Source organism: Chaetomium fimeti (assembly GCF_033439085.1).
Source record: "Chaetomium fimeti strain CBS 168.71 chromosome Unknown B0H64scaffold_5, whole genome shotgun sequence".
Lineage (NCBI taxonomy): Eukaryota > Fungi > Ascomycota > Sordariomycetes > Sordariales > Chaetomiaceae > Chaetomium > Chaetomium fimeti.
Window position 1 is genome coordinate 476413 of NW_026944333.1, and position 26149 is coordinate 502561.

A 26149-nucleotide genomic window follows, 5' to 3' on the forward strand; every position below is an offset into this window, starting at 1 on the left:
CGAAGCGAAATTTGGCGAACCCGTCAGTGTGGACACAAGGGACGGGGTCGGTCTGCTGTAACACCACGTTGGGGATGCAGCGCGTCGTCCGGCGTTCTTTTCCTTTCTTTCTTTTCCAAGACGAGCGTTGGCGGCAGCATGGGATCCAAGAATTCGAGACCTTTGCAGGGGCTTGAATCCGGGTTTTGGGGTTCCAATTCCCATCTCGTTGGTGCTTGCCCGTCCGAAAGACATGCAGAGAGTGGTGCGATATTGACGGTCCCGACCGTTTGGTCAAGCCGTCGTTGCCTGCGGGTCTCTGTTGCTTGTCAGCACCCAAACGTTCCTCCGCGTTGTGAACGTGCAGACGACCGAGAAGTAGGCAAGAAGCCATTCGCTGGTTGTGATCACGATTTGCGCAGCTTTTGCTTTCTGCCCTTTCGTGGCTGGCTCACATGAGCTTTGCCTGGACACGCCACTGGACGGCCAAGGATTCTGGGGCTCTCGGGCATGGGTACCGCAGTGTCGGAGCGATGGTGATCTCGATGCAACTCACCTGAACTCTGACGGGCGCCAGGCCAACCACAGCACCCGGTGACCGCACCTTTTCCCTCCCCTCGATCCAGCCAGCCCAGATGCTAACTAGCGTTCCCGCTCAGGTACACGCCGAGTTCAGGCACTGTCCATGCAACTCCGGCACGTGTGGAGCCGACAGTACCGGCACTCCCAGATGAACCAGAACGGGCCGCTGTGGCAGACGTGGCACGTCCACTCAATCAGCGTGTTGTCGGACTTGATCATGACAAAAGAGTGCGCGCAGTGGCTGTGGCTTGCGAGTGCCATCTTGGAAAATGCCCGTCTCGCTTTCGTCGGGTGGGGAAAATGGCGTTAAGGAACCGGACGGTGGGCCGAGCCAAGGCCGGAGCTAGATTGGTGCTATGTGTGCTGCGGGTGTGCCTCAAAGAGGAAAGGGCCCCTAACCTCTGGCCGTGTTAGTGCTGAGCCACAGACGGGGAGATGATGGCAAGCTCACGACGAGATGACGTTAGGGTCAGGTCTCGGCCAGATCTCGAAATGGCGAGGTGGGAACCTGGGATGGACCGTACGCGCTGGTCGTACTTCCAGTTGGCGGGACTTTTTTACCCAGGTAGTCCAGTGGGAAGATTGTAGACGAAGTTGCGGGTGTGCGGTTGCTGCCAGAGCCAAAAACCACGAGGAGGGTGAGCCGGGGGCAGTTATGGGGAGCCGAGGTTGAGGAAGGAAGATGTCGGAAGAGGGAGATGGTGGGTGACAGTTGAACAAATTCGAGTGTTCGCTGATGGCCGTTTGTCTAACGTGGGTCCACAGCGGGAGTCTGATTGTAGGAGAGCTGCAGTAGGTGAGCTGCAGACGTAAACGGGAGCGATGAGGCGGCCTTTTGAGTTGCCGTAGCGCAGCCAAGTGGAGGCTCCCAAGCACGGGTAACGGGTTGACGGGTTGTGGATCGACCGGCTAGAGCTACACACACTTCTGATAGCCTGGTCTCCGACCGTGACCCAGAAACGTCCCTGCGGCGGGCCTAAGATGCGTCACAAGCACTTCCGGCTGCCGGCCAAGGAGGATCCGGAATCGGCATGGATTAATGAGAGCCGGTGAGCGTTGGGATCTGTCGGCTTCCTCCCGACTTCCCTTGCGGCTTACACCCCTCCCCTGGCGGCTCAAGCGTGCCCAGTTCGCGGGTCGAGCGTTCGGATGTAAGTGGGTCGGTCAGAGGCAAAGTTGCGAAGAAGGACGGCTGGCCAGGGGGCAGGGAACAAGGCCCCTGAGAAGGCAAGTCCTGCTTTGCGTAGATAATGCTGTCAAGTACGAAAGCAAATCGAGGAATTGGCGATGTACTGTGTACAGTACCCAGACTCCCCCGGTACTGTCTCGCTGCAGAAGCGCAAAAAAAGTGACGTTGAGAGCGGGAGGTTTGTGTCCATTCCCAGGCCAGCCTTCGTTTTGGGACGCAATCCCTGTCATGATAGACGGCAACCACAGTGGAGCACACAGCTGCTTTCAAACACTCCAGTCTTGGACTCATCCAACCCACCATGGGCGCGGCGCCAAAGGCCGGGAAATATGGGACGACGCCGCTGGCCGGGATTACCCTGTAACTGAGCCGCCCGTTTCCTGATACGGCTCCCTTGCAGGTTCGTCGCAACCCCTTCTTCGCCCTTTGTGGCCAGTTGGGGGTATAAGTGAGAGATATAAGAGATGGTTTAGCCGTCAACCTTGGTTGACATCGTTTCCTCGCCGCGGCACGCCAATTACGGGGGAGTCTCGAATCCAAACAGACGAGAACTCTGGCGACAGATGGGGCGACTGGCTCTCCATGCTGCAAGGGTTGCGACCTGGCCTTTCGTGGCCCTCTTGAGGCATGAACGAAGCGTGATAACGGGCCGCTATTGGCTGGAAGACCAGATGAGTGCGCCCGAGACGCCTAGGTACACACAGTCCACCGAGAGACCCGTGGGCTCGCTTTCTTTTCCCGAGCTGGCCCTAGGCGCCGTCATGGCCAGACAAGACCAAACACGACCAAACACGGCGGGGGAGGCCGCTGGAGGAGATGTGAACGAGAGTTCAGTCAGTAACTAGCGCGCGGCGCGTTCGCCTTCTTCCCCGACGCCTGAGTCGCACAGGGTCACGCACGTTGGGTGTCAAACGCCAGTGGCGGGTACCTTGCATGTATCTCGGGGGGACAACGCTTCAGCCGAGAAACATCAGCGATTGCCTAGATGGGTAGAAGAGCAAGGCGGATAAAGGCGTCGCGGGCGTTGCGGGGAGAGTGCCGGCAGGCGAATCCACGGGCCGGTCGCGACACGGCATCAGGGGGGGAGTAGGTGTAAGTGGTGGTGTGAGTGGGAGGAGTGGGAGGAGTGGAAGTGGAAGTGGGTGTGGGCGTGAGCGTGGGCGTGAACGTGGGAGTAGGTACGAAGTACTTCGTAACCGGTCGGCTGCTGGTTGCTGGTTGCTGGTTGCTGATCCCTCGAGTCCGAGCGCGTCGTCGGTGTGGTTTGACATGAGCAGGACGACGTTGCCCCACCGAGGTGTCTGACGTTGTCGAGGGAGACGAGGTCGACAAGGTCGACGGACAACTCCGAACAAGGGAAATTGATGGGTTTGGCTGGGGAATGTCATGCCAAAGATGGAACCAGGCCAGTGGGCAGAGAGACCTGTGCCTGCCAAAGAAAGTGGGGGCAGTGGAGCCAGTGCAGGCACACGCAGCTTCCTTCCTGGGCATCAGCAAAATTTGCTACGTTTGGCATTGAGAGGTGAGGTTCCTCCCCTCTCGCGTGCTCCTGCCTGCCATGGTCCGAGTTTATTTTTTCCCCCGGGTCACCCATCAAATCATCAGAGCTTCCACGCAATCATCCGTCCGACCCCCGCGCTTCCAGGTTGCTGCCCACTGCCCCTCCGACCCCTCATCCCACGCTGCCCAGGTGCTGTGCCGCAGCCACGGGTTTGACGGGATTCCCGGAGCTCATCCCTGAGAATATGTAACAACCTCGACCAATTTCCAGAAGAGGCATCCGCCATTACCTTCCGCGGCCACTCCCTCCTGCTCGGATTCCTCTTCGGACGCTCCAATACCAAATTAGACAACCGGCTTGACTTGGCCGCTGGCCCCGGGGTTTCTGTCTTGGCCAAACCGTGTCCGAATTGGGCAACTTGGTCTCTACCGCTGTCTCAGTTCGTCCAGCTTCGGTGGAGAGGCTCATGGGAACTGAACTGCGAGATTCGCCGACACTGCAGCCCTGGTACCCCCCCCCCCGCTATTTTCAGAATTGCTGGACCAGGCCAAGCCTTGATACCCCAGCAAAAGAACTTTCTGGGGAGCTTCTCCATCCTGCATCGCGCACAGTACACGGTACCTACCGGGAACCCAAGGCTCTGACAGCGGGTCTAGTTCATGCCCAACGGTGGCCCCGGGCAAGGGTTTCAGCTTCCATGGCCCTTCTAGTGCGCTGCGGATCGCCGCGCGTTCGTCTGATGTTGATAGGTTTTGTGTCGCTGTGCTCTCGTCGCAACAGCAACATTACCGATTCACCCGACATCGGGCTGAATAATGGGAGGCGGTGAATTTGGCTTTCGTACAGAGAGCACAGTCGATCTTCGGATGCCAATGGCTTTTCCCACTGGACAAGCAAGAATAGCGACAGCCTCATCCGTTTCGACGCACACGCAGTCGATCATCCTCCCGTCTGCAGCCCAAAATGCGGCCATTCTCTGGCCAATTGGGGGCATTCCCGTCTCCCTGCTGACTTTGAATGCATGCGACCACCTCGGGAGACCTCATGCGGGATGCTGGTCTATGCGTCGTTGCCAACGACATCGAAGAACACTCGGCATCAACAATCATTGTCCCCGATGAACGACACAACCAAACTTGCTCAGACGCATGGACGGTGTTGAGCCCAACCATCGTTTGGACTCCCGAACCTGGTACCTCGGTGTAACCGGTGAACAGTCAGCAGACACGACCCTGGGGTTAAGCGCATATCCTCCGACACGTACGAAGTACCAACCTCCCGACATCTCACCGCCGTGCTGTTCCTCGCCCTGGCGGACGCCCTTCGTCATCAACACACCGAGAGAGGTCAAAGCTTCACTCACGGGGTGTTGGTTTCAGCTAGGTGGACACCCAACAAGCATTCACATGACCGCTCGTTCCTCGAGCTGAGGGAGACAAACACCCCCCCCCCCGCATTTGATCAAAACAAGACGGCAAAGCTCGCGTTGAGTCGGGTGGCTACCTATACACGACGGCGAGACGCTATCGCTCGGTGACATTAGGAGGCGCTTCCCAGCCTACCGTGCACTGTGGACAATGAAGACTCATCGCGACGGATGTGGTTTGCCCCGTGGCTGGTCCCCGACTACCATGGCCTTGACCTTCCATGGTATGAAGCCGCCTCAACGCAGGGCGGCATGGCTTCCGAGAGGTTGGACTGCCACATCTCGCCGAAGCTGAGATATGCCGGCAGGATGTTCCGCATGCACCACGCCCAAGATCTATGTGACCCGACAGCACCCGCGCTCTTCCGCAGATCAAAGACTCCCTGAATTCCAAATTTTCAAGCCTCTACGCTCGTCGGTTGAAGCCTGACCCTGCAGTGAACCTTGCCGTCGTTCAGATCCGGGGCTGTTGTAGTGTACATACATACAGGATAGCCCTGGACATATGTACGCTTGGACTGTAACAGCCCTGGAGCAGATCATGTCAAGGGACCCTTGGCCCCCGTCCGTCACACCATCTCGTCCCACACCACCTCCTTTCATCCGCCTGTCCGAACCAGTTCAGGATACAAGAGGGACGCGTTTCCGCCCACCCATGCACATATAAGGTTGGCGGCGGGTTTCGGAACCCCATTGACAAGCCCCTACGGCAGTCGCTCCGGGCCGACAACCCACCGGCACCGGCGTAATTCTCCAGCGCCGCCCCCTCGGCACTTTTTCTCGAGGTTGAAACACTCCGTCCAGCCAGCCCCAGCGCGCGTGATGTCATGTCGCCGAACGGGCGAGACGATGACGAGGCCGGGTACGAAGTACATACCTCTGTCGCGCAGAGCCCGGTCCCCCGTTCCTCTCACCGAAAGCGAGGAACACCAAAGGGATGGGGGCCGCGCCTTGGCTTCGATGTCGCGGGGGGGGGCAGCAAGGCAGGCAGGGGATGTGACGAGCTAGCCGAAGTGCACAAGCGAGCCGCAGCCGCCCATCATCACGTCCACGGACTCGGATCTGCCCTTCGTTCCCCAAGTTTGCTCGCTTCTTCGCTTGCTCGCCTGGCTCTTCGCGCCGGACCGCGGGATGCGACCGCAGGGAAAGCAGGCAAACCCACTCTCACCTGTCATGACCCTGCGCGCATCTCGTCCCCCCGCTCCCCAGATGTATTAACCGAGCATCGCAGGCATGGGGAAGGTCGCCGTCGCACGCTGGTGGATGGGTGAAATGCCACCAATCCTGTCCCCACGCCGCAGGGCCGTCCCGCAATCTTGCAACGGTTTTCACAGAAACCGGAACCAGAGATCGCCCAGCTGCGACCGATCACATTTCTTCTCTCACTTCATCCGATCTCAGCTTATTGCTCCCGCGCATCCGGTCTATCACACATAATAAGCTTGTTTATCACTCTAGCGTCCTCTATGCCATGTAACCATCCCGAGATCCCGTCCTATAGCCGGGTCCCCTCATAAACTCTACCCCCCTCCTTATTCTTTCCGTTCCTCGCGTACCATGGACGATCTCGTCCGCGCTCTGACTTGCCCACTGCGCACCCCTGGCAGTTCGGCGTCGCGGAATGCCCACCAATACATAACATGGCCTTGTCGCGGAGAAGGGGGAATTGGCGGTGAGGAGCAGGCCATGTCCAGCAGGAAAACACCAGTCTGAGCACAGCCGGCCAGCACACCCCCCAACAGGTCACGAACAGCCGGCGACCGGTTTCGCCACGCCAAGATGACTGACCAACGGGAATGGAAACCCGCCGGGCCTGCCAACTTCCACGATCGAGCCCCTTGCCGTTCTGGGTTGATATTGTGGCGCGATCCCGGGTTCCAGTGATTAAGCCGGTAGGACCACACCGGTCAGCGCCAGAAATCGGGCCGTGATCCTTCCTGGAAGAACTGGAAATTAATCCATTAGTTTCTCGCCGCCGGCTCCACCCGCAGCCTCCCCCGTTGGTGTGTCCAGCACGGTCGTTTCGGGAGCTGGGACGTCCGTGGCGGTAACCGTGGTGGGTGTATCAAGAGACTCTTCTGCGGTTGGCTCCACGGCTGTAGGCGTACCAGAAACTGCCTCCCCTGTGGCGGAGTCTGTGATCACCTCGAGTGACTCGCCCGGCTCAAGAGACCCGGTCAACTCTCCGTGCTTGATCGGCTTCATCTCGAGCACCTCGTTATCGTTCTGATGCTGCTTCTCCTGGAACGTGAAAGCATCCGATAGGTTGACGGCTAGGAACGTCTTGGGCAATTTCACCCTACACGCCGCGCATCAATATTTGCTCGTCTTAAGGACAGAACAAGGGGGCACTCACTGGTGGAATTTGGCCCTCAGCGTCTCGATCACGACCTTCCAGTCAGCATGGGCCGTCAAGCTCCGCCGCGGCGCGCACCCGATGCAGTGCCTACTATCCAGCTGGACATCGAGTGGATCGAAAACGTGGCAGCCTGGGCTGATGGTGATTTTGATGCTGTAGTTGAACACGGGCGTGCCCTCGGCGTCCACGGGCGGGTCGGCGGGCATCTCGTACAGCTCAAAGGAGATCTGCGAGAGGTAGTCGAGTTCGGGAATCGTGGCCCGTTTGATCTTTGTCTCGAGCCCGCCCTCGAGGATGCAGTTGAGAAGCGTGTAAATGTGCGACTCCTTGGTGAAGTAGATGAAGCACTTGGCTTCCTCCGACGCCTGCATGTCTTCGAGGTCCTCAACGATCTCCTTCAGCAGCGGGAGCGAGGTCAGGAGACCGATCTCAAGCTGCGACAACACAATACTGGTGAGTAAAGTCTCCGCTACCACCGGCTCCGCTGTCTCCCACTCACCTTTTCACTATCGGAAATTCCATATTCCTGCGGGCAGATGAAATCGAAAAGCACCTTGGCCAACTGGTACAACTCCCGCAACGGTTCGAAGCGCGCGTCCGTCTTCGCTTTGGTCTGGCTGTTACCACGGTATAGGTGAAAGTACTTCTCGGGCAGCTCTGCCTCCCCACCGCTGCGAAAGCCGTTGAGGAACGACCGGCGGCGGAAGATGCGCCGAACGGCCTTGTGGCCCGAGGTCTCGATCTTCTCGGTCAAGGTGCCCGGCGGCGCAGACTTCTCCTCGCCCTTGTTTTCCTCGGCGTCTTTCGAGCCGGACGACGACGTCTTGCCACCCTCCTTGCCGTTTAACGAGATGCCGTACTCCTCCTCCAGCATGCTCTTGGGTGGCGTAAACACCCACTCGAGGAACTGCCGGTTGTGGAGGGCGTCAAACTTCATAGTATCGTATAACTCTGATATCTTGCTGGGGTCAACTTTCTCACCGTCGCAGAACTCGGCAAACAGCTTCTCCCACCGCTCCTTGAACAGCTCCGTGTCCTCACCGCAGCACCACCGCGCCTGTATGGTGTTAACCAAGTTCGCCTGCGACAGCGACCCCGCCGAGGCGAGAGACGACACCGACACGGCCGACGATCCTCCCTCGGCGAGGCCCTTCTCCGTGCCGGGGTTGCTGATGGCGTTAAGCGAGTTCACGGCGCCGCTGTATAGCTTTGCATAGTTGTGGTGCATCACCTTGCGGTGGAAGTTCATCAGCTGGACAACCCTTGTCTGTACCTCAGACGGCTCGGGCATGTTCTCAGGCCAAGCGAACTGCGGTGGGCGCTCGTTACCCTTGCGCAGCAACCCCTTGAGCTTCTTCTTGACCTTGTCCATCTCGTCCTTGGCCGCGTTGGAATCGTCGAGCAGATCCTTTCGGACGGTCACAAAATCTTCGGGCACGTCCTTCTTCTTAAGAAAGCTGGCCGCCCAAATCTGCGCGCTGGTCACGACGCGGCGCTCGCTGCTGCTGAAGACGTGCACCTCGTCAAGCACCTCGCGGTTCATCAAACCCAGGTCACCGCGCATGTTCTCACCCAGCTCCTGGGACTGGTACCGCGCCGAGTGCGTCGGCTCGCCGCCCCACTTGACGATTAGTTGCAGCTTGTCGAGGACGAGGCTCTCCTCGGCGGCTGTGAATTTGGACATGGTCACCCCCGAGAGCGAGTCGGTTCTCCGAGGCGGCTTGCGGGGTTCCGCTCCGGTGCCCTGCTTGTCGGTATCCTCGTCAGTTTGGAGGAACGGCTCTTCTTCCTTGATGGCGTCCTTTTGTTCCTTGGGGGGCTTTGAACCCTTTGCATCAACCTTCTTTCGGAACATGGGCTTGATTTGCACCTTGGTGCCCGCCCAACTGCCCTTCTTGATAAGGACGTTGCGGAGAGCCTTAAGTTTAGCGGGATCTTCGACGCCGGCTTTCATGGCTAAGTCTACAGCATCAAGCACGCTGGCCAGCGCCGGTTCGCCGATGAGCAAAACCTCTTCCTGGTGACCTCTGAGTAGCTCGATAAAAGGGGCTGTGTGGAATGTGAACTTGTACTTTTGCTTGGGCGTGCGGTCTGCGTGGCGGATGACTGACACCACTCCCTTAAGCTTCCAGCTGGGCTTGGGAGGCGGCGGTGGCGGCGGCTCCTGCTCGTCCTGGACTGCGGCCTCCGGTAGAATGGATGGCGAGGCGGACTTGACGGACGCCGCAGTGGACGGCGCGCTGTCCTGCAAACCAGCAGCAAACTGACTGGCTAACGGACTGGCGGGCATGCTGTTGTGCTTCGAATCGGGCTTGACCGGCGGGAGCGGCTCGACGAGCGACTCGCGCGCCGACCTATCCACGCTTGGCCGGCCCTGGGAGACAAGATCCCGCTCCTTGGCCGGGTGGTTCGCGCGAACCGACATGGGATCCACGTCGGAGATGGCGGGCGAAGGCATAGGCGGTGTTCGTCCATCCCTACGCTGCTTCTCCTTAATAAACATGTCCTTGAGGATATTGGCGCAGTGGTTGTAGTAGTCGTCGTTGTCCTTGACGAAGCTCCATCCGTTCACATCAATAACGTAGCTCTTCCCGCCGGCGCGCAAGAAGTCGAAGCCGCACACGCGTTGGCCAAAGGCGGTGCTTATTTTGCTGGCGACCTCTTTTTCTTCGGTACTCAACGCGGTCACGTACCGCACCTCCTTGCCATGGGTGTTGCGGCGGACGACGCCGTCTACGACAGGCGACTTCCTCGTCTCGGCGTGGCAGTAAGCCGGGCCTACTGTGTAGGCCTTGACGTCTTCAGCATTGTCCACTTGCATAAAGCGCTCATAGATGAAGCTGTCCTCCGGATGGGTGATGGCGCGCGGGACGTTCAGTGTTTCAACATACTCGCTGCTCTTGTTGCCGATTTTGCGAAACAGCTTGCGGGCACCGCCACCGGCAGACGAGGGGAAGTAGATGATAATGTTGTGGTCCTCGCCGCTCGTTGGCTTTTCGACAAAGGGCTTTTTGATCAAGGTGCCGTCGACGGAGAGGATATCGCCGCCGTCGAGTAGCTCCACCTTCCGAGGGGAGGCCCATTTGGCTTTTTCCGATTCCGAGTCAAACGGCTCAAAGGTGATGCCGCTCACTTCCCGGATGTGCTTGCAGATGTCTGGCGTGAGCAGGGTCGGGCCACCGTCGCGATTCACCTCGATACGCTGAGGGGTTGAAATGTTGATGCGGTCCAGCAGACGCAGGCAGAGGCGACGGTCCCAAAGGATCTTTTGCATGGGCACATCATTGACGCAGAACGGTTTGCGGGCCTTGACGTAAGCGACAGCTTTATCAAGGGGAAAACCATCTGAATAAAAGGATATGAGGTAGTCACTGAACCGTTAGTACAGGGCACTCAGGCGTGCTGGAGGATGGTCACTCACCATATGGGCCAATTTTCAACCTCTATCTTCTGTTAGCTTGAATGGCAGCAAAAACGACATGGGGAAGCTTACCCTCGTCAAGGATGACCTTGTCTCCAAAGACACAGACGTCAAACTCGCGGTTCTGGATGAGCCGGTTCAAGATGTTCCTGCTGGGCTTGCTCCTCGCCTTGACGTCCAAAGCGCACACACCAATAACACCCAGCGGAGCAGGCCTGTGCTCTTCCTTCTCTAGCCGGTGTGCTAGGGCGCGGTCACCACTCGGACTGTTGTGGCTGCTAGCGCCAGTGCTCCCGCTAAACCTACGCTTCGCCCGGCTCCTAGACCTGGTGGGCTGTGGGCGTGGCGTGGGGCTTGTCCCGCTCTGCTGCTGCTGTCCCTGCTGGGGCTTCTCACGTGTTGCAAGTTGGTGTGTTCCCGGCGACCCCTGACCCCCTGTTGTGACCGTCATGTTGGATATTTTGGACTCGGACTGCGGGGTGCTAGGAATCTTGGGTCCTCCGCCTGATGCAAAGATGCCGGATGCGGGTCGATGGATCTGGGTGCTAGTCACGCTGCCGGTATCGCTGCCGTTGGCCGATGCTGCCGAGCTGGGGACGCCACGAGCCGATGCTAGGCTGTACAGGGAGCTGATGCTCATACGGTTGCTGACCGGACCCTCGGATATGGATGTGCGGGGACTGCGTAGGGTGGGATCGAAAAGACCGCGATGTGAAGCTGTCTCGGCGGTGGTGCCTGCTTGTAAGCGGGGTGTATCTGGGTCGTCGGGGTCGGCTACAGTGACGGCAAAGTCTCGGGGCGAGAATGTTGAGGTGGGGGTTTGGTCGTGGGACAGGTTTTGTAAATTCTGGGAACTCTCGACTGGGTTTAAGACGACCGTCTCCGCCGAGTCTTCCCTCGCCGAAATATGGGTTGGAAGGGGCGGCGGGGGCATGGACACATCCGCTCTTTCTGCGTGGGTCGTGGTGGTGCCGGGCTCGACTTGCTTGGCTTTTTGGATGGAAAGAGCAGACGAGGACGAAAGATTGTGAGAGTGGGAACCGCGACCCTCTTGCCGGGACTGAGGTCTAGATTCTGTCGTTCCTTCCGCGGCCGGGGAGGCCTGGATTGAACTTCCGAGTCCCGTAGTACCTGAACTGAGCTCTAGATCATCTTCCGGTCGAGGAGGCGATGATGCCGTGGCACTGGCAGCACCCGAACCAGTCGAACCCATGGTTGCGTTCGGATCGTTGGAGTTCGGGTCCATGGTGATGTTGGCGGGAGCCGACAGTTGGAAAGCTTCTAGTAAAGTTGGCTCTGCAACCGGCTTTAAATCGACCAGCACATGCGGGTATGCAAAGTCGGCGCTCGACGGTCTGATGTCACTTCCAAATGCTAGGGGCTCAAAGTGGATTTCGATCTAGTGGTCCAGGTTGGGAGCATTTGGTGCGGTGGCAAAGCTCACACATTCGGTACAAATGTACAAAGACGGGAGGACATTCCGCAAAGGAGAACTTGGCACGAATGTTCTGCATTCCCACGTGAAAATAAAATAAAAATAAAATAGAGATAAATAGGCAATTAACTGACTGCCGCCCGGCTCAATGGACCAGCCAAGAGGCCAACCCGAGAACCGGAGTCATGGAGTGGAAGACGATCCGGGCTAGGCCAAGGGGTTGATACGCAAAATGGCGGGACTGATGGGCCAACCAACCCCTGCCCGGCTGGCTGCGCCAGATGGAATGGATGGCGGTTCAAGCTGCTGGCGCCAAGGATTATTTTCTGTGGTGGGGCAGAGGGGCACAAAAGCCCAGTGCCATGACGCCAGAGAGCAGAGATCTGGCAGGCATGTCGGCACGAGCCATATCAACCTCCCGAAACTCGCCCCTTTTGGAGAAACATGGTTATCGAATTCGGTTTTGGACACCGATTCTCTACAATTGAAGTTCGAGGACCTCATGGTCTGTTTTTAGGCACTATATAAAATGCCAGTGGTGCCATGTAGCACAATACAAGTGGTCGCGTGACAAGTAGCCCGTTTGGGCCAAACTGAGATGTCGCGCCCTCATAGGCTAGCAAACCTTTCGCTCAGGATCATAAAGGCGGTCAAGATGCGGTCCTTGCAGCTGGCATGTGCGCATCTGGGAACGGGTCTGGGAACGGGTCTGGGACATCGGATGCGGGTCTTGGAATCTTGGAAGTTCGGTGCTCGGTGGTTTAAAGCCGGCGCATGGAAACTTTAGTGGGTCTAGCCAAGGTGTGGGAAGGTGAAGGTGCCCGTGCATGGTACCTCGGGAGGTGTGGGCTTTTTTTTTTTTGGTGGGGCTGTTCTGCCTTTTCGGACGAGGCTGCGGAAAACTTCAAAAGTTTGGAATCACCATCATCACGAACCAGAAACGCCCATTGGTGGTCGTATCGGCAGCCGCGCGCGACACAATGCCCCACTCCGAGCCTGACCGGCCGTCGACAAAGCGCCAAAGGGTCGATGCCGTCGTCAAGGCGTCGCCCTCAGCGGCCAAGCGAGGCTCGACCATCTTTGCGCCATTCCGAGTGAGCACTCCATCCTGCTTGTTTCATTCATAGACCCGTTCTGACTGTTTAGACAATTGGTCTAGTTTCTCCCACTGCCGTGCCGTTTGCATCGATTCCGCTCGGCAAGACAACCTTCCAGATCACGACCTCTGTCGGTCGCGCCCTGCAGACCTACGACCTTAAGCGCGGACTCAACCTTGTCTTCGTCACGCGCCCCCAGACGCCGGCCGACATTACCGCTACCTATTCTTGGAAGGAGAAAGTCTTCGCCGCGTGGGGCGACCCGCGCAATGGCGAACCCCAGGGGTTGTGGGCGTTCCAGCGCGGTAAGAAGGCTGCCGAGCTCCAGCTGCCTGCGGATTTGGACCAGCCCATCAAGCAGATCCTCATATTTGGCTCGTGGATCGTTGCATGCGCTTTGACGAGGGTAGAGGTGTGGAAGTCGTCGACGTTGGAGCATTACACCACTATCTTCACAGCCGCGACAAAGAAGGGCGACAATGAAATCAGCGGCGGTGTCTGCAACATGCCCACCTTCCTCAACAAGATCTTCGTCGGACGGAAAGATGGTTGGGTCGAGATCTGGAACATCAGCACGGGCAAACTTATTTACACGATCCTGCCGCCGACACCAGATTGCGGCGCTATCACCTACCTTCAGCCCTCCCCGGCTCTATCCCTACTAGCCATTGCTTACTCAGGAGGGCCGCTAGTTCTACAGAACGTTCTTACCGACAAACCTGTCCTTCGGTTGAATGCCGGGACCGAGGATGCCCCGGTTACTTGCATCTCGTTCCGAAGCGACGGTCAGGGAGCGGGTCAGGACGGGAGGAAGGATGGTGTCATGGCTACTGCCACCAGCGTTGGTGGGGATGTCACCTTCTGGGATCTCAATAAAGGGGGGAGAATAATGGGTGTCCTCCGGAGCGCGCACAACCCCCCGTCCTACAACAAGGAGGTCCGTGGAGGAATCAGCAAAGTCGAGTTCCTTCCCGGGCAGCCGGTTATTGTCACGAGCGGTCTCGACAATTCTCTCAAGTCTTGGATATTCGACGAGTCACCCTTTTCGCCTGTCCCGCGCATCTTGCACATGCGCAGCGGGCACGCGGCACCAGTGCGCTGCCTGCAATTTCTACCCTCAGATTTCGACGGAGCCGAGGGCGGGAATAAGTGGTTGATCAGCGGTGGCCGCGACAGGAGCTTGTGGGGGTGGAGTTTACGCCGTGACGGGCAGAGCGCCGAACTCAGCCAAGGCGCCATTCGGAAGAAGGCGAGGAAGATTGGTATCTTGGCTGGCAGCTCCATGTCGCATGGCCCAACAACCACATTGGACGACCTCAAGGCGCCGGAAGTCACTTGCATCGCCTCTTCGCTGAATCGAGATGGCGGGATGGGCGCCATGCCAGGCAAACAGATGATCTGGGACAAGGGCAATGATAAGAACAAACTTACGAGCGCCCAACTTAGCGGCATGACTGGCTGGGAGAGTGTGGTGACGGCTCACAAGGACGACCCCTGGGCACGTACGTGGTTTTGGGGTAGGAAAAGAGCCGGCCGGTGGGCGTTCAAGACGGGCGACGGGGAGAGCGTGTCGACTGTTGCCATGAGCCCCTGCGGCACCTTTGCCTTCGTTGGCTCAAGCGGGGGCAGCATCGACATGTTCAACTTGCAATCTGGAAAACAAAGGCAGCGGTTTCCTTCGAGACTGACTCCGGCGCAGCTACGGCAGCTAAAGATGCAGCAGTTGAAGGCACTTGACGAAGTCAACAAGCTCCAGTCACGGTCCAAACGTACGTTTGCGCCCGGCACAGGAAAGCACACCAAGGCCGTGACGGGAATTGTTGTCGACTCGCTGAACCGAACCGTCATCTCCTGCTCGCTCGACGGTAAAATCAAGTTCTGGGACTTTGTCACGGGCAGCCTCGTCGACGAAATCGACTGGGCGCCCATGGTCAAAATCACAGGCTGCCGCTACCACGCAGGGAACGACCTCATCGCCTTTGCCTGCGATGACCATTCCATCCGGGTCGTTGACGTAGAAACAAAACAGACCATCCGCGAGTTCTGGGGCTGCCGTGGCGACATCAACAATTTCTGTTTCTCCAATGACGGCCGGTGGATCGTCGCCGCGTCGCAAGACTCGATCGTCCGCGTCTGGGACCTGCCCACGAGCCATCTGATCGATGCCTTCAGGCTGGAGAAGCCCTGCACGGCGCTCGCCTTCTCGGCGACGGGTGAGTATCTCGCGGGCGCTGTCGAAGGCGATCTCGGGGTCCAGCTCTGGACGAACCGCACGCTCTTCAAGCACGTGCCGACGCGGCAAATCTCCGACAAGGAGATCGGCCAGATCTCGGCGCCCACGACCTCGGGCGAGGGCGGACAGGGCCTGATCGAAGCCGCGTTCGACGCGGCGGCAGAGGACGAGCAGCGGGCCGCCGAGGAGGAGGAGGACGGCGTGACGGCGCCGGTGCTGGACCAGCTCAGCGCCGACATGACCACCCTCAGCCTGGTGCCCAAGAGCCGCTGGCAGACGCTGCTGCACATCGACCTGATCAAGGCGCGGAACAAGCCCAAGGAGGCGCCCAAGGCGCCCGAGAAGGCGCCGTTCTTCTTGCCGGCCGTGGGCGGCGCGGGTGCTTCCAACGCGCTCGTGCCCGCGGGGCCGGACACCAAGACCAGGGAGGCCGAGGGCTCGCGGCTGACGCAGCTCGATCGCGCGCGGAACCAGCAGGCGCTCACGTCGAAACTGCTTGTTTGTGGCGCGTCGGGTGATTGTGAGTACCACCGCACCTCGCCTTCTTTTCCTTTTTTTCCCCTTCCCTTGTCGTTTCCCGTCCCCTTCGTGCGTCGACGCACAGGTTTGGTTGTTTTTTTTTATCCTACAAAGCACTGACTACCCCCCCTAACAGACACGGACTTCCTCGAGCACCTCAAATCGCTGGCGCCATCGGCAGCCGACCTAGAGCTGCGGTCGCTCTCGATGGGGTTCGGCGACGACTCGTCCAACGAGCTGCTGCACTTCATCCGGGCGCTGACGAGCCGGCTGGTGGCGCGGCGCGACTACGAGCTGACGCAGGCGTGGATGACGGTTTTCTTGCGGCTGCACTTCGACCTCGTCATGGCCAACGAGCCGCTGCTGGCCGCGCTGGGCGAATGGAAGCAGCACCAGGGTAAGGAGCGGGAGCGGTTGGATGATCTGGTGGGGTATTGCGGGGGGGTGGTTGGGTTTTTGAGGAGTCCGAGGACGTGAAGTGAGTGAGTGAGCGAGCGGTTTACGGGATGATATCCACAGACACAAAACAAGACAGGCAAAACAAGGACGGGGCGAGACAGCAAGCGTCATCGCAAGCAAGCAAAATTTATTCCAACGATGCCGGGGTATCTCATCCTCATGATCTAGCGCCATCATATCAACCCTGTTTCCTCCGCCATTTACCCAAACAGCCAGTCCAAGACACGCTCGAAGCGGTTTCTAACCTGTCTGTCAGCGGGCCGTTCTACAACAAAAGTTAGAGAGGAAAGGGATGCTTACGTTGGTTTGCTCGGCACATAGGTGCGCTCGTACGCAGCGATCTCGTCCATGTTCTTCTGCAGGTCGATCTCATGGGCCTTGTAGATTTTGGTCTTGTGGACCAGCTTCCAGGTAATGTACAGCAGCGGGCAGATGGCGATCATAGTATACCTGGATTTTATTAGCACGTCTTCTTTCTCGATTAACAAGAAGGGATATTATTAGCTCGGGGACCAGAACTTACGAGAACAAAAAGGTGGGGATGTCCCAGTTCCCCGGCAGGAACACCATGTAGCCGCCCATGAAGGTCATGACAAAGGTGCCGATCAGGGCGTACCAGGCCGCATAGGGCTGGAACCAGGCGCGGTACGGCAGGGTGCGACGATCTATCCCCTGTGATTTCAGGGCGGCGTGGAAGCGCAGGTAGGTGACGCACATGCAGCTGAAGTTGATGAGCTGGCTGGCGGTGACGAGGTTGACGAACCACTGCAGCACGATGGCGGCGTCGTTGGAGACCTGCAGGAAGGCGAGGAAGGCGATCAGCAGCACCAGCCCGACCGAGTAGATGGGCACGCCGTTGCGCGTGCACTTGAGGAAGATGCGCGGCGCCTTGCCCTCGAGCGCCATGCCGTACAGCGACCGCGACGCGCAGTACACGTAGCTGTTGCCCGCCGAGAAGGCCGCCGTCAGCACCATGGCGTTGACAATGTCCGGCAGCACGCGGATCTTGAGGCGGTTCATGGCCACGACGTAAGGGGAGGCGGCGGCGCCCGGGGCGCCCCCGTCGAAGGCCGCCTTCATCTCCTCGTCGGTGTGCGGCACGATGATGCCGACGGCGAGCGAGCCCAGCACGAAGAAGGCGGTCAGGCGGTAGAAGACGGCGTTGAAGGCGCGCGGCATCACGTAGCGCGGGTTCTCGCACTCGCCCGCCGCCATGGAGACGTAGTCGGGCCCCGCGATGGTGAAGGACGCCAGGATCAGGCACTGCAGGAACCCCATGAAGCGGCCCAGCCCGCCCGTGTGGTAGAGCTCGGCGAAGGCACCCGGGTCTTGCCAGTACCGGAATCCGAAGCGGTCGCCCAGCGGGTTGCCGCCCAGCATGGCTACAAAGGTGAAGAGGAGCAGGGCCACGATGAGGATCACCTTGCCGAGGGCCGCCCAAAATTCGACTTCGCCATAGAACCTGACGGCAAGAACATTGATGATTCTGTTTGGGTATGAGGGTCAGTCACAATGTTCTTTGGAGCGCGGGAATGAGAGAGATGACGCCATACCCGTAAAGGACGATGGTAATAGCAATGATACCCCCTGCAGGTACAGCGTCACTCCAGTAGTGGATAATGACGTTGCAAGCGGTAATCTCGAAGGGCACCATCGCAGCCTCGAAAACGAAGAAGTTCCATCCGGCGGCGAAACCGAAGGCCTCGTCGACGTAGCGACCCGCGAAGCGGATGAAGGGGGACGAGATGGGGAGGTAGGTCACCATCTCGGCCATGCACAAGGTCACGGCGAGAATGAAGGTACACCTACGACAAGTCAGCTCTCTTATCATCGACAGAACAAATTGGCTGTTCTCAGTATTCCCGGCATACTCACCACAGCGTGAATGCGATGAAGAGGCTACCAGGCCCTCCATTCATCAACCCCCGGCCGATCTGGACGTATAGCGCCGTGCCAATGGTCCCGCCGATGCCTGGGCACACACACACACACAAAGTCAGCAGGCGAGTTCGACTCAACACACGCAAGAACGGCGGGCCTCACCAATCAGCTGGATATGGCGCGACTTGAGGGTCCGGTGGGTGTGGTCGCCGGCGATGCTGTGGACCGAGACATCCTCGGGCGAGCCAATCCCGGTGGGAACCTCCTTCGTCTCCTTGAGGGAGGCCGATCGGCGGGCGCCTCCCTCCACGTCGAGTGCCGTCGAGGCCATCTGCCTCGACTCGTCGCGTCCCACGGAAACCCGTGGACGGGGAAGTTTGGGGTTGGCTTAAGGGGGGGTTGGCCAGGCGACTGGTTGGGGAGGTGGGGGTGGGTTCGCGGTCGTGGCGCCTCAATGTATCTGCTTGAGGAGGAGCGAAAAGAACTCGGCGACAAAGGTCATGAGGGTGTCGGGGGGTTCAATTGGGAAACCTTCGATACAGAATCAGAATGGGGATCGAGAGAACCGGTGGGGAGGTGGAGGCATTTAAACAATTAAAACAATGCGGTGCTGCTGTGGGGGAAGGGGGCCGAGGCCAAGACACATGGTGATTGCGAGGTAGAGGGGCACACTCGGGATCCCAAAGAGCGAGCGAGGTGGAAAATTCCAATCCCAAATTTCTGGGTTCAGGACTTTAGGTTCCATTCTGGTTCCATTCTCCCCAAACTTGCTGCCAGGTTGTGCCGGTGTACCGGTGTCTGCGGTGTCTGCGGGTTCTGCAGTGATGACGATCGTTCCCAGTCAAGCAGGTACGTAAGCAGAGCGGCGGGATCCAACTGGCAACTACTGGGAACTACTGGGATGAGGCACGAGGGATTGCAGTAGCGGCCATGTAGTGGGCATGAAGCGGGCATCACGTCCCTTCAAGCGACTTCAAGCGAGCCTGTTATATCTCGAGCATGTTGAAGGGTGCCATTAAACAAGGTTTACGCCGTTGCCATCCGTGCCGTGCTCGAGCCATCTTCGCCGTTGGTTTGCCCCTCCTCCACTCCCAAAGCTGAGCCAAGCCCTACGGTTGCCCACTTGCCACTCTCAGCCCTTGCTCCAGCGTGGGGGCCCTGGGGAACTCGGTGTTGCAACGAGGCTGAACGGGGCAATCCACGGCCCTTTACCAAACCTCTGTACTTGGCGCAGCGCTTGGTAGGCACGGTAGGGAGAGTGAAAAAGTTAAATCCCCTGTCGTCGATGGGGCAATTTAGCGTGTGGATGACGACAACTGCCCTGTCCCTAGTCGCAAGTGCCTCGGGACCGAGGGATTGATGTAAACTTCAGTTCAAATAACTAGAAGTTGAACATAGGTAATATGGAAAGTCCGAGCCTTGCAAGGATGCAAAAAGAACCCTCGGTTAGATGCAAGAACGGCTGGGTTGCTGAGGGACGACAGGAAGGAGCACACACAGGCCAAGCCTTTTGGTAACGGCTGTTGGCAATCCAGGTCGCGAATGCCCTGAATCACAACACCCTCCCGCATCCTAAGGACTGCTGCTGAGATGTATGTCTCAGCCTTAATTAAAATAAACCAATTGACACTCATACGTCAGGTCATACAACAATGCATTACTCCAATCCTCGCCATTGATGCAGTGATACGTGGGATTGAGAGGAGAGACGAGAGAGGAGGAGAACTTATCGATATCGTCTGTGTTCCTGCCGTCCGAAAAGTGTGTGGCTTGGCACCCCTAGTCAGCTGCACATTCCTCGCAACAATGATCCCCTCGAAAAAGCTCTTCTCCCGATGTCCTCGTCGGGTTAATCTATCATACATTGCTGGCGCTCAATCAGTTGCCTACCTCAATACCATGGCCGACTTGACTTGACTTGGTGGTTGGTGTGGTCACGGTGGTTGTGAGGGAAAGGAGAGTTCAAGTAAGTTGGTGGGAAAGAAATTTAAGACATGACTGATTGTACGTTTGTCACGCTAGAGTATACCGGTAGCTAAAGTGGGACAAGCATCCATAGTTGAGTCTCGTAGGCGAGGTACTGTGCGTGAAGTTCAGAATCCTAATGTACAGGTCGGCAGTGAAGCGAGAGGAAGTTAACTTGAATATGCACTGCACCATATTATATTTAAGATATCATTATCACTATTCACCCGCCCAGCGCAAGGTCGGGTCCTAGGATAACGGCGGGGCGTGTTCGGACCCGTCGCCCGCGCGAGGGTGGTTGTTACTCGACGACGGGGTATCCGGGATTGCCGACATTGGGTATCGAGGCCGGATACTCTTCATCGCTGAACACACTGCACCAAGCGATGCGGTGGTGGTTCCAAGAGTCCCATCACGATGTCAAGATTGTCATCTAGCCAAGTTTGACAACAATCACCACCGACGCTTGGGGTTGGAGAAATGGGAGGAACAAGCTGCGCTCCCTTGGGGGACTATCACGAGGAGTCGGGTTGTATACGCGGCACGTAAGAATGGAGTATTGAAAGATTGGATTAAAGAGTTAGATAAAAATGATCTAAATAATAAACTAAAGGATCGAGTGGAACAGAAAGTGAAGAGCGAAGGGAGAAGTAAATTGAAGGAAGTAGGTAGCATTGACTCTTGTAGAAGTGAATGAGGTAGCGGCAAGAGCAATGTTTATAATATGAGTTGATTCTTAAACTATTTACCATGGGAACGTCCATGGTACTCGGTATAGGGAAGAAGAGATGTACAAATGAGCTACGAGATTCAACAGCGTTGCATCCTGTAGAGAACGAGTTGCTCATATCTATATAGCAAGTTGATATAAGACTGTCATATTCCTGGACTCGTAAACTGGCACAGATGGAAGCGATGTACACAGGGCAAGGACGTTGCTAACGGGTACCGTACGAATCACACACCGCCCGAGGTGGTTGACCGGATTGAGGCCAAGTGGCGGAAGTAGGCTAGGAACTTTATTTCTGGGCCATGGCCTAGTTTCGAACAACCACAGAGCTGGGCTCGGAGCTATATTTATTCAATATCTCCTTGTTTTCGTTGGTACCATCGATCGCACGGTCTTATGGGTTATAAGTCAGCGATCCACTCGGTAGGCATCGACGTATGCGGTTTTGTCGTGTCTAAGTCAAAGGTATGAGCATGTAAGATTCTTAAACCGCTCCTTCGCTGCTCACCTAATTTTGCGAAAACGGAAGCACGTCAGCAGTATGAAAATTTGATAAGTTAGTAGTTGGTGAGTAGCGTGGAAAACAGAATATTATCCAGCGAAGGATTACTCGCCGGGGGTTGAAACCAAAGAACAGACACCACCACCACATCCCCAAAAAGATCCACGACACACCACCCCAATAGCATAGGCACTCACTGCTCACTCCGCCCGAGGGAGCATCCCACGCAAGAGCAGCGGCACAACAACCAGACTGGACAGCGCCTCGGCGACCGTGGTCAGCGACATGCCATGCTGGGCCGCGACCTGGGCATAGGGGAAAGACACCTGGACGGTTTGGGCGACGTCTTGTAGGAAGGCGTTTGGGGCGAGCTCAGCGTGTGCCGCTGGGGAGGACGAGAGCGAGGTTGGATGGTATTGGTCGTGTCGTCTCTGGTGATTGCCGGGCTGGGGCGGGTGGGGGGTTGGTGCTGGATGGGCTGGAGCAGGGCTCGGTATCGGGTTGTTGTTGACGGGGGGTGCTGGTGGTGGATGGCAGTTGGGCTGTTGGTAGGCTGGGTGATGGGGCTGCATGGCGTCAATCGGTGGTGGGTTTTGGGCTGGACGCATGCGAGCTTCTTGTTGCATTCGCCCGCAATGGGGACAAGGCGGGTTGGCCTCCGGTGCTGGGGACGGGGGAGGGCCTTGGAATACCATGCTCCTGCCCGCTGGGTGGCTGTGCGAGAACTGCGCCTGTGTATTACTAGTAATGCCGGGAGTGGGCGTCCCATGCTGCTGAGGTTGATTCTGCAGAGGTGTGACAGATAATGGAATGTTCTGTGCTTGCGGTATCGTCATAATACTTCCGGCCGAGTGTGTCATGGACGGGACGAAGTTGTGGGTGTTTGGTAGATTGGGAGGAGCTGGCCCATACATCGGGTTGACCGCGTTGCCAAATTCAACGCCACTCATGATGCCGTCAATCGTAGAAAAGATCTGGCTCACATCAAAGCCGGGAGTGTTCGTCGGGGTGCCATTGAAATCGAGACAGGAGATCTGGTCTAGTGTGACCGAGTTCTCCAAAGAGGGGCGTGGTGTTGGCAGGAGTGGTTGGTCGGTGTTTAGGGGGCGTTCGTTGGTGTTCGCACCGGCTCCAGGGGGTGCTCGGTAGACCTGTGGAAGCTGCTTGGGGGATATGGCCTCTGAAGGCTGGCGCGGGTGGGTTTGCGTTGGGGCGAGTGATGGAGGAAAAGCAAATTTCTCCAGGGTAAGGAGTGAGTTGCCCCGGGTCTCGTGGGTTGAGCCAGGCCTTGGAGCCTGGGCCTGGTTGACGTCGCACATGCTGCGGTAGCGGTCGGCCGTCAGGGTCTGAGATGGAGCGGGCGTTGCTGGGTTTGTGATGAGAGGAGCTTGGGATGGAGGTGGAGGATGGGCCGGAGATGGAGGGCAGGCTGGAGGTCGAGGACGGTCCGGAGGCGGGAGTTGGGGGGTATTCATGGGTCCTTGGGCGGTTTGGGAAGGGTTGTGCTTGGTCGACCTTCTCTTCTTGACCGGATTGGATGAGATAAGCTCAATCTCGTCGACGTCCGGAACACGCCGTTTGGTGAGAATCGCTCGCTCGTCCACTCCTTCGTCGTTACCCGATGCCACGGACATCTTAGGTTGAACTGTCTCCTCCTTTTTGGCGGACAGGTTGTTTGAGGTGATGGGGTGGGATCGGAATGTCCGCGACTTGAAAGGTTGGTTGGGAATTGGATAAATATAATGGGATATGGGAGGAAGTAGTTCTATGACTGGAGTATTAAAAGGATAGCCATCATCACATTTCTGACCTACCCATAACCTTGTCCGATGTGAGGCTGTGAAAGAAGATGTGATGATGCACTGCGACAACGACAACAACGACAACAACTTTTCTGTTCTTGCATTTTGAGTGAGAAAAGAATTAGATACAGTCAAAGAACGAACCCCCAACTTCGGCAACGAAGAAAGGAAAGACGAGAAGCACGTTAGAATGCTTGCGAGAGCGAAGCTGGAGTGTGATTGGGATGTAGCCAGGTGGCGGAAGCTTTCCATGTTAGTCTCTTGAACTAATGACCCAGGGCCGAAGAAGGGAGTTGGAAGGGAGGAAGGACTGGGTTGAGAGGTGTGCTGTGTGGTGCAAACGCTCGGTCTGTCTTGGCACCCTCTGACCAAAGAAGGAAGTTACACGCCGAAGTCTAAAGGAAAATGAAAAGTCAAGCAAACAAAGGAAAGAAGGCGGGCAGGGGAAATAGGAAAAGGGGAAAAGGAGAAATGGAGTCAAATTAAAGGTAAATGGAGTAGATGCAGTCTTTTTTCCCCAACTCTGACCGTCGCGCCTCACTTCTCTGAGCAACAAAGTCAATCCGAGCCACAGGGGGCGCAAGGGTTGGGGTTATGTATGGGTGGACGGGTACGATTTCTTTGAAAAGGCCGAGAAAAGGAGACAACTGCATCAATATCTCAACACCCAACGTTCCGCATCAAGAATCAGGCAGTAAATTAATACTTCACAAAGTTATATGTACTGAAATATATTAATGCGTCGTGCGTGCCTGTGGGAGGGCACTTGATAGTTATAGCCTGTTCCTGCCTCCCTCTCCAGCTCTTTGGCGTGCCAAGATTAGGTTGTTCAGGGGTTGGCACCACACAGTGGCAGCTCCCCCGCTGTCAGCAGCTTAAGCTCCAGCGGGGCAAGGCTGCGCTTCTGCCTTGCCAGGAACCAACCCCGCGACACATCACAACCATCTTCTCGCTACCGAATCCCAGAAGCTCCATTCAAAACTCTGGGTTTACTGTAATAAATCCCAGCCGTTCGGAACAAGATCGAGATTCAACCACAAAACTACAGCGAACATGGCCGGCCAAGCAGCAAACGAGCTGCTGTCGACCCAAAAGGCATCCGACTCGGGCCTCAAAGTCGTCCTGCACCCGTTACCCATCCTCGAGATATCCGATTTCATCGTTCGAGGCTATCAGCGCGGACTGAAGGGAGCAGTTGTTGGTGCTCTATTAGGCCAACAGAATGGCCACGAGGTTACTATCGAGCATAGCTTTAGCTGCAAGTCGGAGAAGAACGCCGATGGCCTCTACAAACTCGACGATGTTTGGTTTGGGCAGCGTCTAGAGCAGAGTGAGTGTTCCATTTCTATAATACCACTCGCTGAATCGCCTTTGCTGACGAACTCCCAGTGAAGCTCGTCCACAAGAGCCCCGCTCTCGACCTCGTCGGCTGGTACTCGCTTGTACCCAAAACCGGCCCCTCCGCCCTGCACCTTCCCATCCACCGCCAGATCAGCGCCCTCAACGAGTCGGCCGTTCTGCTGGGTTTTCATGTTGAAGATATGCTGGCTCCGAGCTCCGGCGATCCCTTACCGATTACAATATACGAGAGCAACATGGAAGCCGAGGATAGCAAGGAGGCCGAAGGGGAAGACCAGGAAATGAAGGACGCCGAGGCCGCCGCGAGGATGGTCCTCCGCTTTAGGAAGCTTCCGTACGCCACAGACACCGGTGAAGCCGAGATGATCGCAATGCAGTTCATCCGCGAGGGTGGCGCCAATGCTACAGTAGACAGCACCGAAAAGCATATCTTGGAGCAATTCGACAAGAAGATCGCCGTCGATGACGGCAAGGGCAAGAGAAGGGCGGTTGCATACGAGGAGAGCAGCAAATCTAAGAAAGAAGCCAGCACTTCCACCGAACAACCTGCATCAAACCCCGACGCGAATCTTAGCCGCGCCGAGGCCGAGTACATGTCCGCGCTTCAGGCCAAATACAATGCCATCAAGATGATGAAGTCTCGTCTCGCTCTCATCATCACCTACCTCCAGAACCTCCCTTCCGACTTTACATCGGGCACGCAAACAACCGCCGAGGCAGCCGACCTTGCCCGCGCTTCCAACGGACAGCACACGATCCCGTCCAACAACATCCTGCGGCACATCCAGGCCCTGGTGACCAACGCCGACCTTGTAGCCCCTGCCGAACAGGCCACACTGGAGCGCGAGATTCAGCGCGAGACAAACGACGTTAATCTCATCTCGATGGTTTCCGACCTCGTGTCCAGCATGAACGAAGCCCGGGAGGCGGGGAAGAAGTTCCACATCGCCGAGTCTACGCGGCACACACGCCAGGGGAGGGCTATGATAGAAAATATAGCGCAGCTGGAGCAGTCCAAGCTCATTCCGGGCTACGATATGCCGGGCCTTGGCGTTTCTCCCGCCGCTGCCGAGTATTAGGAGCAAGGGGAGGCGGGTGAGAGTGCCTCGAGCGAGGAATCACTCACTCACCGAAATGTCTTCGATGACGATTTGGTGTGAGGACTGGCTAGAGCCATCGAGAACAGGGATGGGGACTCTGATCCTAGTCAGGAGTTACAAAACGCACGTTGTTGATGATGATGAGAGCCAAGGATGGGATGGGAAGGAGTCGCATTTGCACAGCTGGCGCGAGGTGATTAACTTTGTTTAGGCGTTAGAGAAGGCACGGAATAGTTAGTCACTTATACTCCCGCAGTCTCGCAAGGAGCTAGCATGGCTGTCAACCCATACACTAACAGCACCCACGTGAGTAAACCGAGATTAATACCAGAGAGATGATGCAGGTATATAGACAGACATGGGCAAGTGGTCCTTGGTGTTGACCAAAATCCTCAACAGTCTCTTCAGGCATAATCATGACACGCCAACACTTTGACTCTTGCATTCGTTGAAGACCTAGAGCAAGTTCAAAAGCCGAAAGGAAATACCTTGAGCTAACTAGTATAGAGAGAGAGTAAAGCGAAACAGAACCAAAACCAAGCCTGCCCATTGTTCTAATCCCAAGAGTTTCTGTACTTGCGTGCGGCCCCATGACACTTCGCGCTCTAAA

The 26149-nt window shown here is 57.2% G+C and overlaps 7 protein-coding genes across 7 annotated transcripts; 3 read left to right on the forward strand and 4 right to left on the reverse strand.

The window, feature by feature from the left end:
- The first annotated feature begins 2223 nt into the window (after positions 1–2223).
- On the forward strand, positions 2224–2663 carry B0H64DRAFT_176332 (uncharacterized protein). Its single transcript, XM_062798854.1, has one exon. The coding sequence runs from the start codon at positions 2314–2316 to the stop codon at positions 2593–2595; it is 282 nt and encodes a 93-aa protein (XP_062657467.1). The 5' UTR covers positions 2224–2313; the 3' UTR covers positions 2596–2663.
- B0H64DRAFT_176440 (uncharacterized protein) lies at positions 2433–3358 on the reverse strand. Its single transcript, XM_062798855.1, has one exon. The coding sequence runs from the start codon at positions 3239–3241 to the stop codon at positions 2732–2734; it is 510 nt and encodes a 169-aa protein (XP_062657468.1). The 5' UTR covers positions 3242–3358; the 3' UTR covers positions 2433–2731.
- Positions 3359–6630: 3272 nt separating this feature from the next.
- On the reverse strand, positions 6631–11703 carry B0H64DRAFT_325317 (histidine phosphatase superfamily-domain-containing protein; the record flags this gene model as incomplete). Its single annotated transcript, XM_062800695.1, has 6 exons — positions 6631–6976; positions 7034–7470; positions 7536–10164; positions 10458–10479; positions 10530–11178; positions 11398–11703. 6 exons carry the CDS (start codon positions 11701–11703, stop codon positions 6631–6633), a joined length of 4389 nt encoding a protein of 1462 aa, XP_062657469.1.
- A 1056-nt stretch (positions 11704–12759) lies between these two features.
- Positions 12760–16422, forward strand: B0H64DRAFT_176920 (Utp21 specific WD40 associated putative domain-containing protein). Its single transcript, XM_062798856.1, has 3 exons — positions 12760–12986; positions 13039–15742; positions 15878–16422. The coding sequence occupies exons 1-3, from the start codon at positions 12873–12875 to the stop codon at positions 16216–16218; spliced, it is 3159 nt and encodes a 1052-aa protein (XP_062657470.1). The 5' UTR covers positions 12760–12872; the 3' UTR covers positions 16219–16422.
- Positions 16423–16496: 74 nt separating this feature from the next.
- On the reverse strand, positions 16497–18412 carry B0H64DRAFT_418027 (amino acid permease/ SLC12A domain-containing protein; the record flags this gene model as incomplete). The annotated part of the gene is made up of 5 exons (XM_062805288.1): positions 16497–16650; positions 16724–17686; positions 17754–18005; positions 18076–18172; positions 18244–18412. 5 exons carry the CDS (start codon positions 18410–18412, stop codon positions 16497–16499), a joined length of 1635 nt encoding a protein of 544 aa, XP_062657471.1.
- Positions 18413–21478: 3066 nt separating this feature from the next.
- On the reverse strand, positions 21479–22912 carry B0H64DRAFT_374806 (uncharacterized protein; the record flags this gene model as incomplete). Its single annotated transcript, XM_062802370.1, has 1 exon — positions 21479–22912. One exon carries the CDS (start codon positions 22910–22912, stop codon positions 21479–21481), a length of 1434 nt encoding a protein of 477 aa, XP_062657472.1.
- A 1091-nt stretch (positions 22913–24003) lies between these two features.
- B0H64DRAFT_176959 (uncharacterized protein) lies at positions 24004–25675 on the forward strand. Its single transcript, XM_062798857.1, has 2 exons — positions 24004–24410; positions 24470–25675. Exons 1-2 carry the CDS (start codon positions 24134–24136, stop codon positions 25516–25518), a joined length of 1326 nt encoding a protein of 441 aa, XP_062657473.1. The 5' UTR covers positions 24004–24133; the 3' UTR covers positions 25519–25675.
- The last annotated feature ends 474 nt before the right edge of the window (positions 25676–26149 follow it).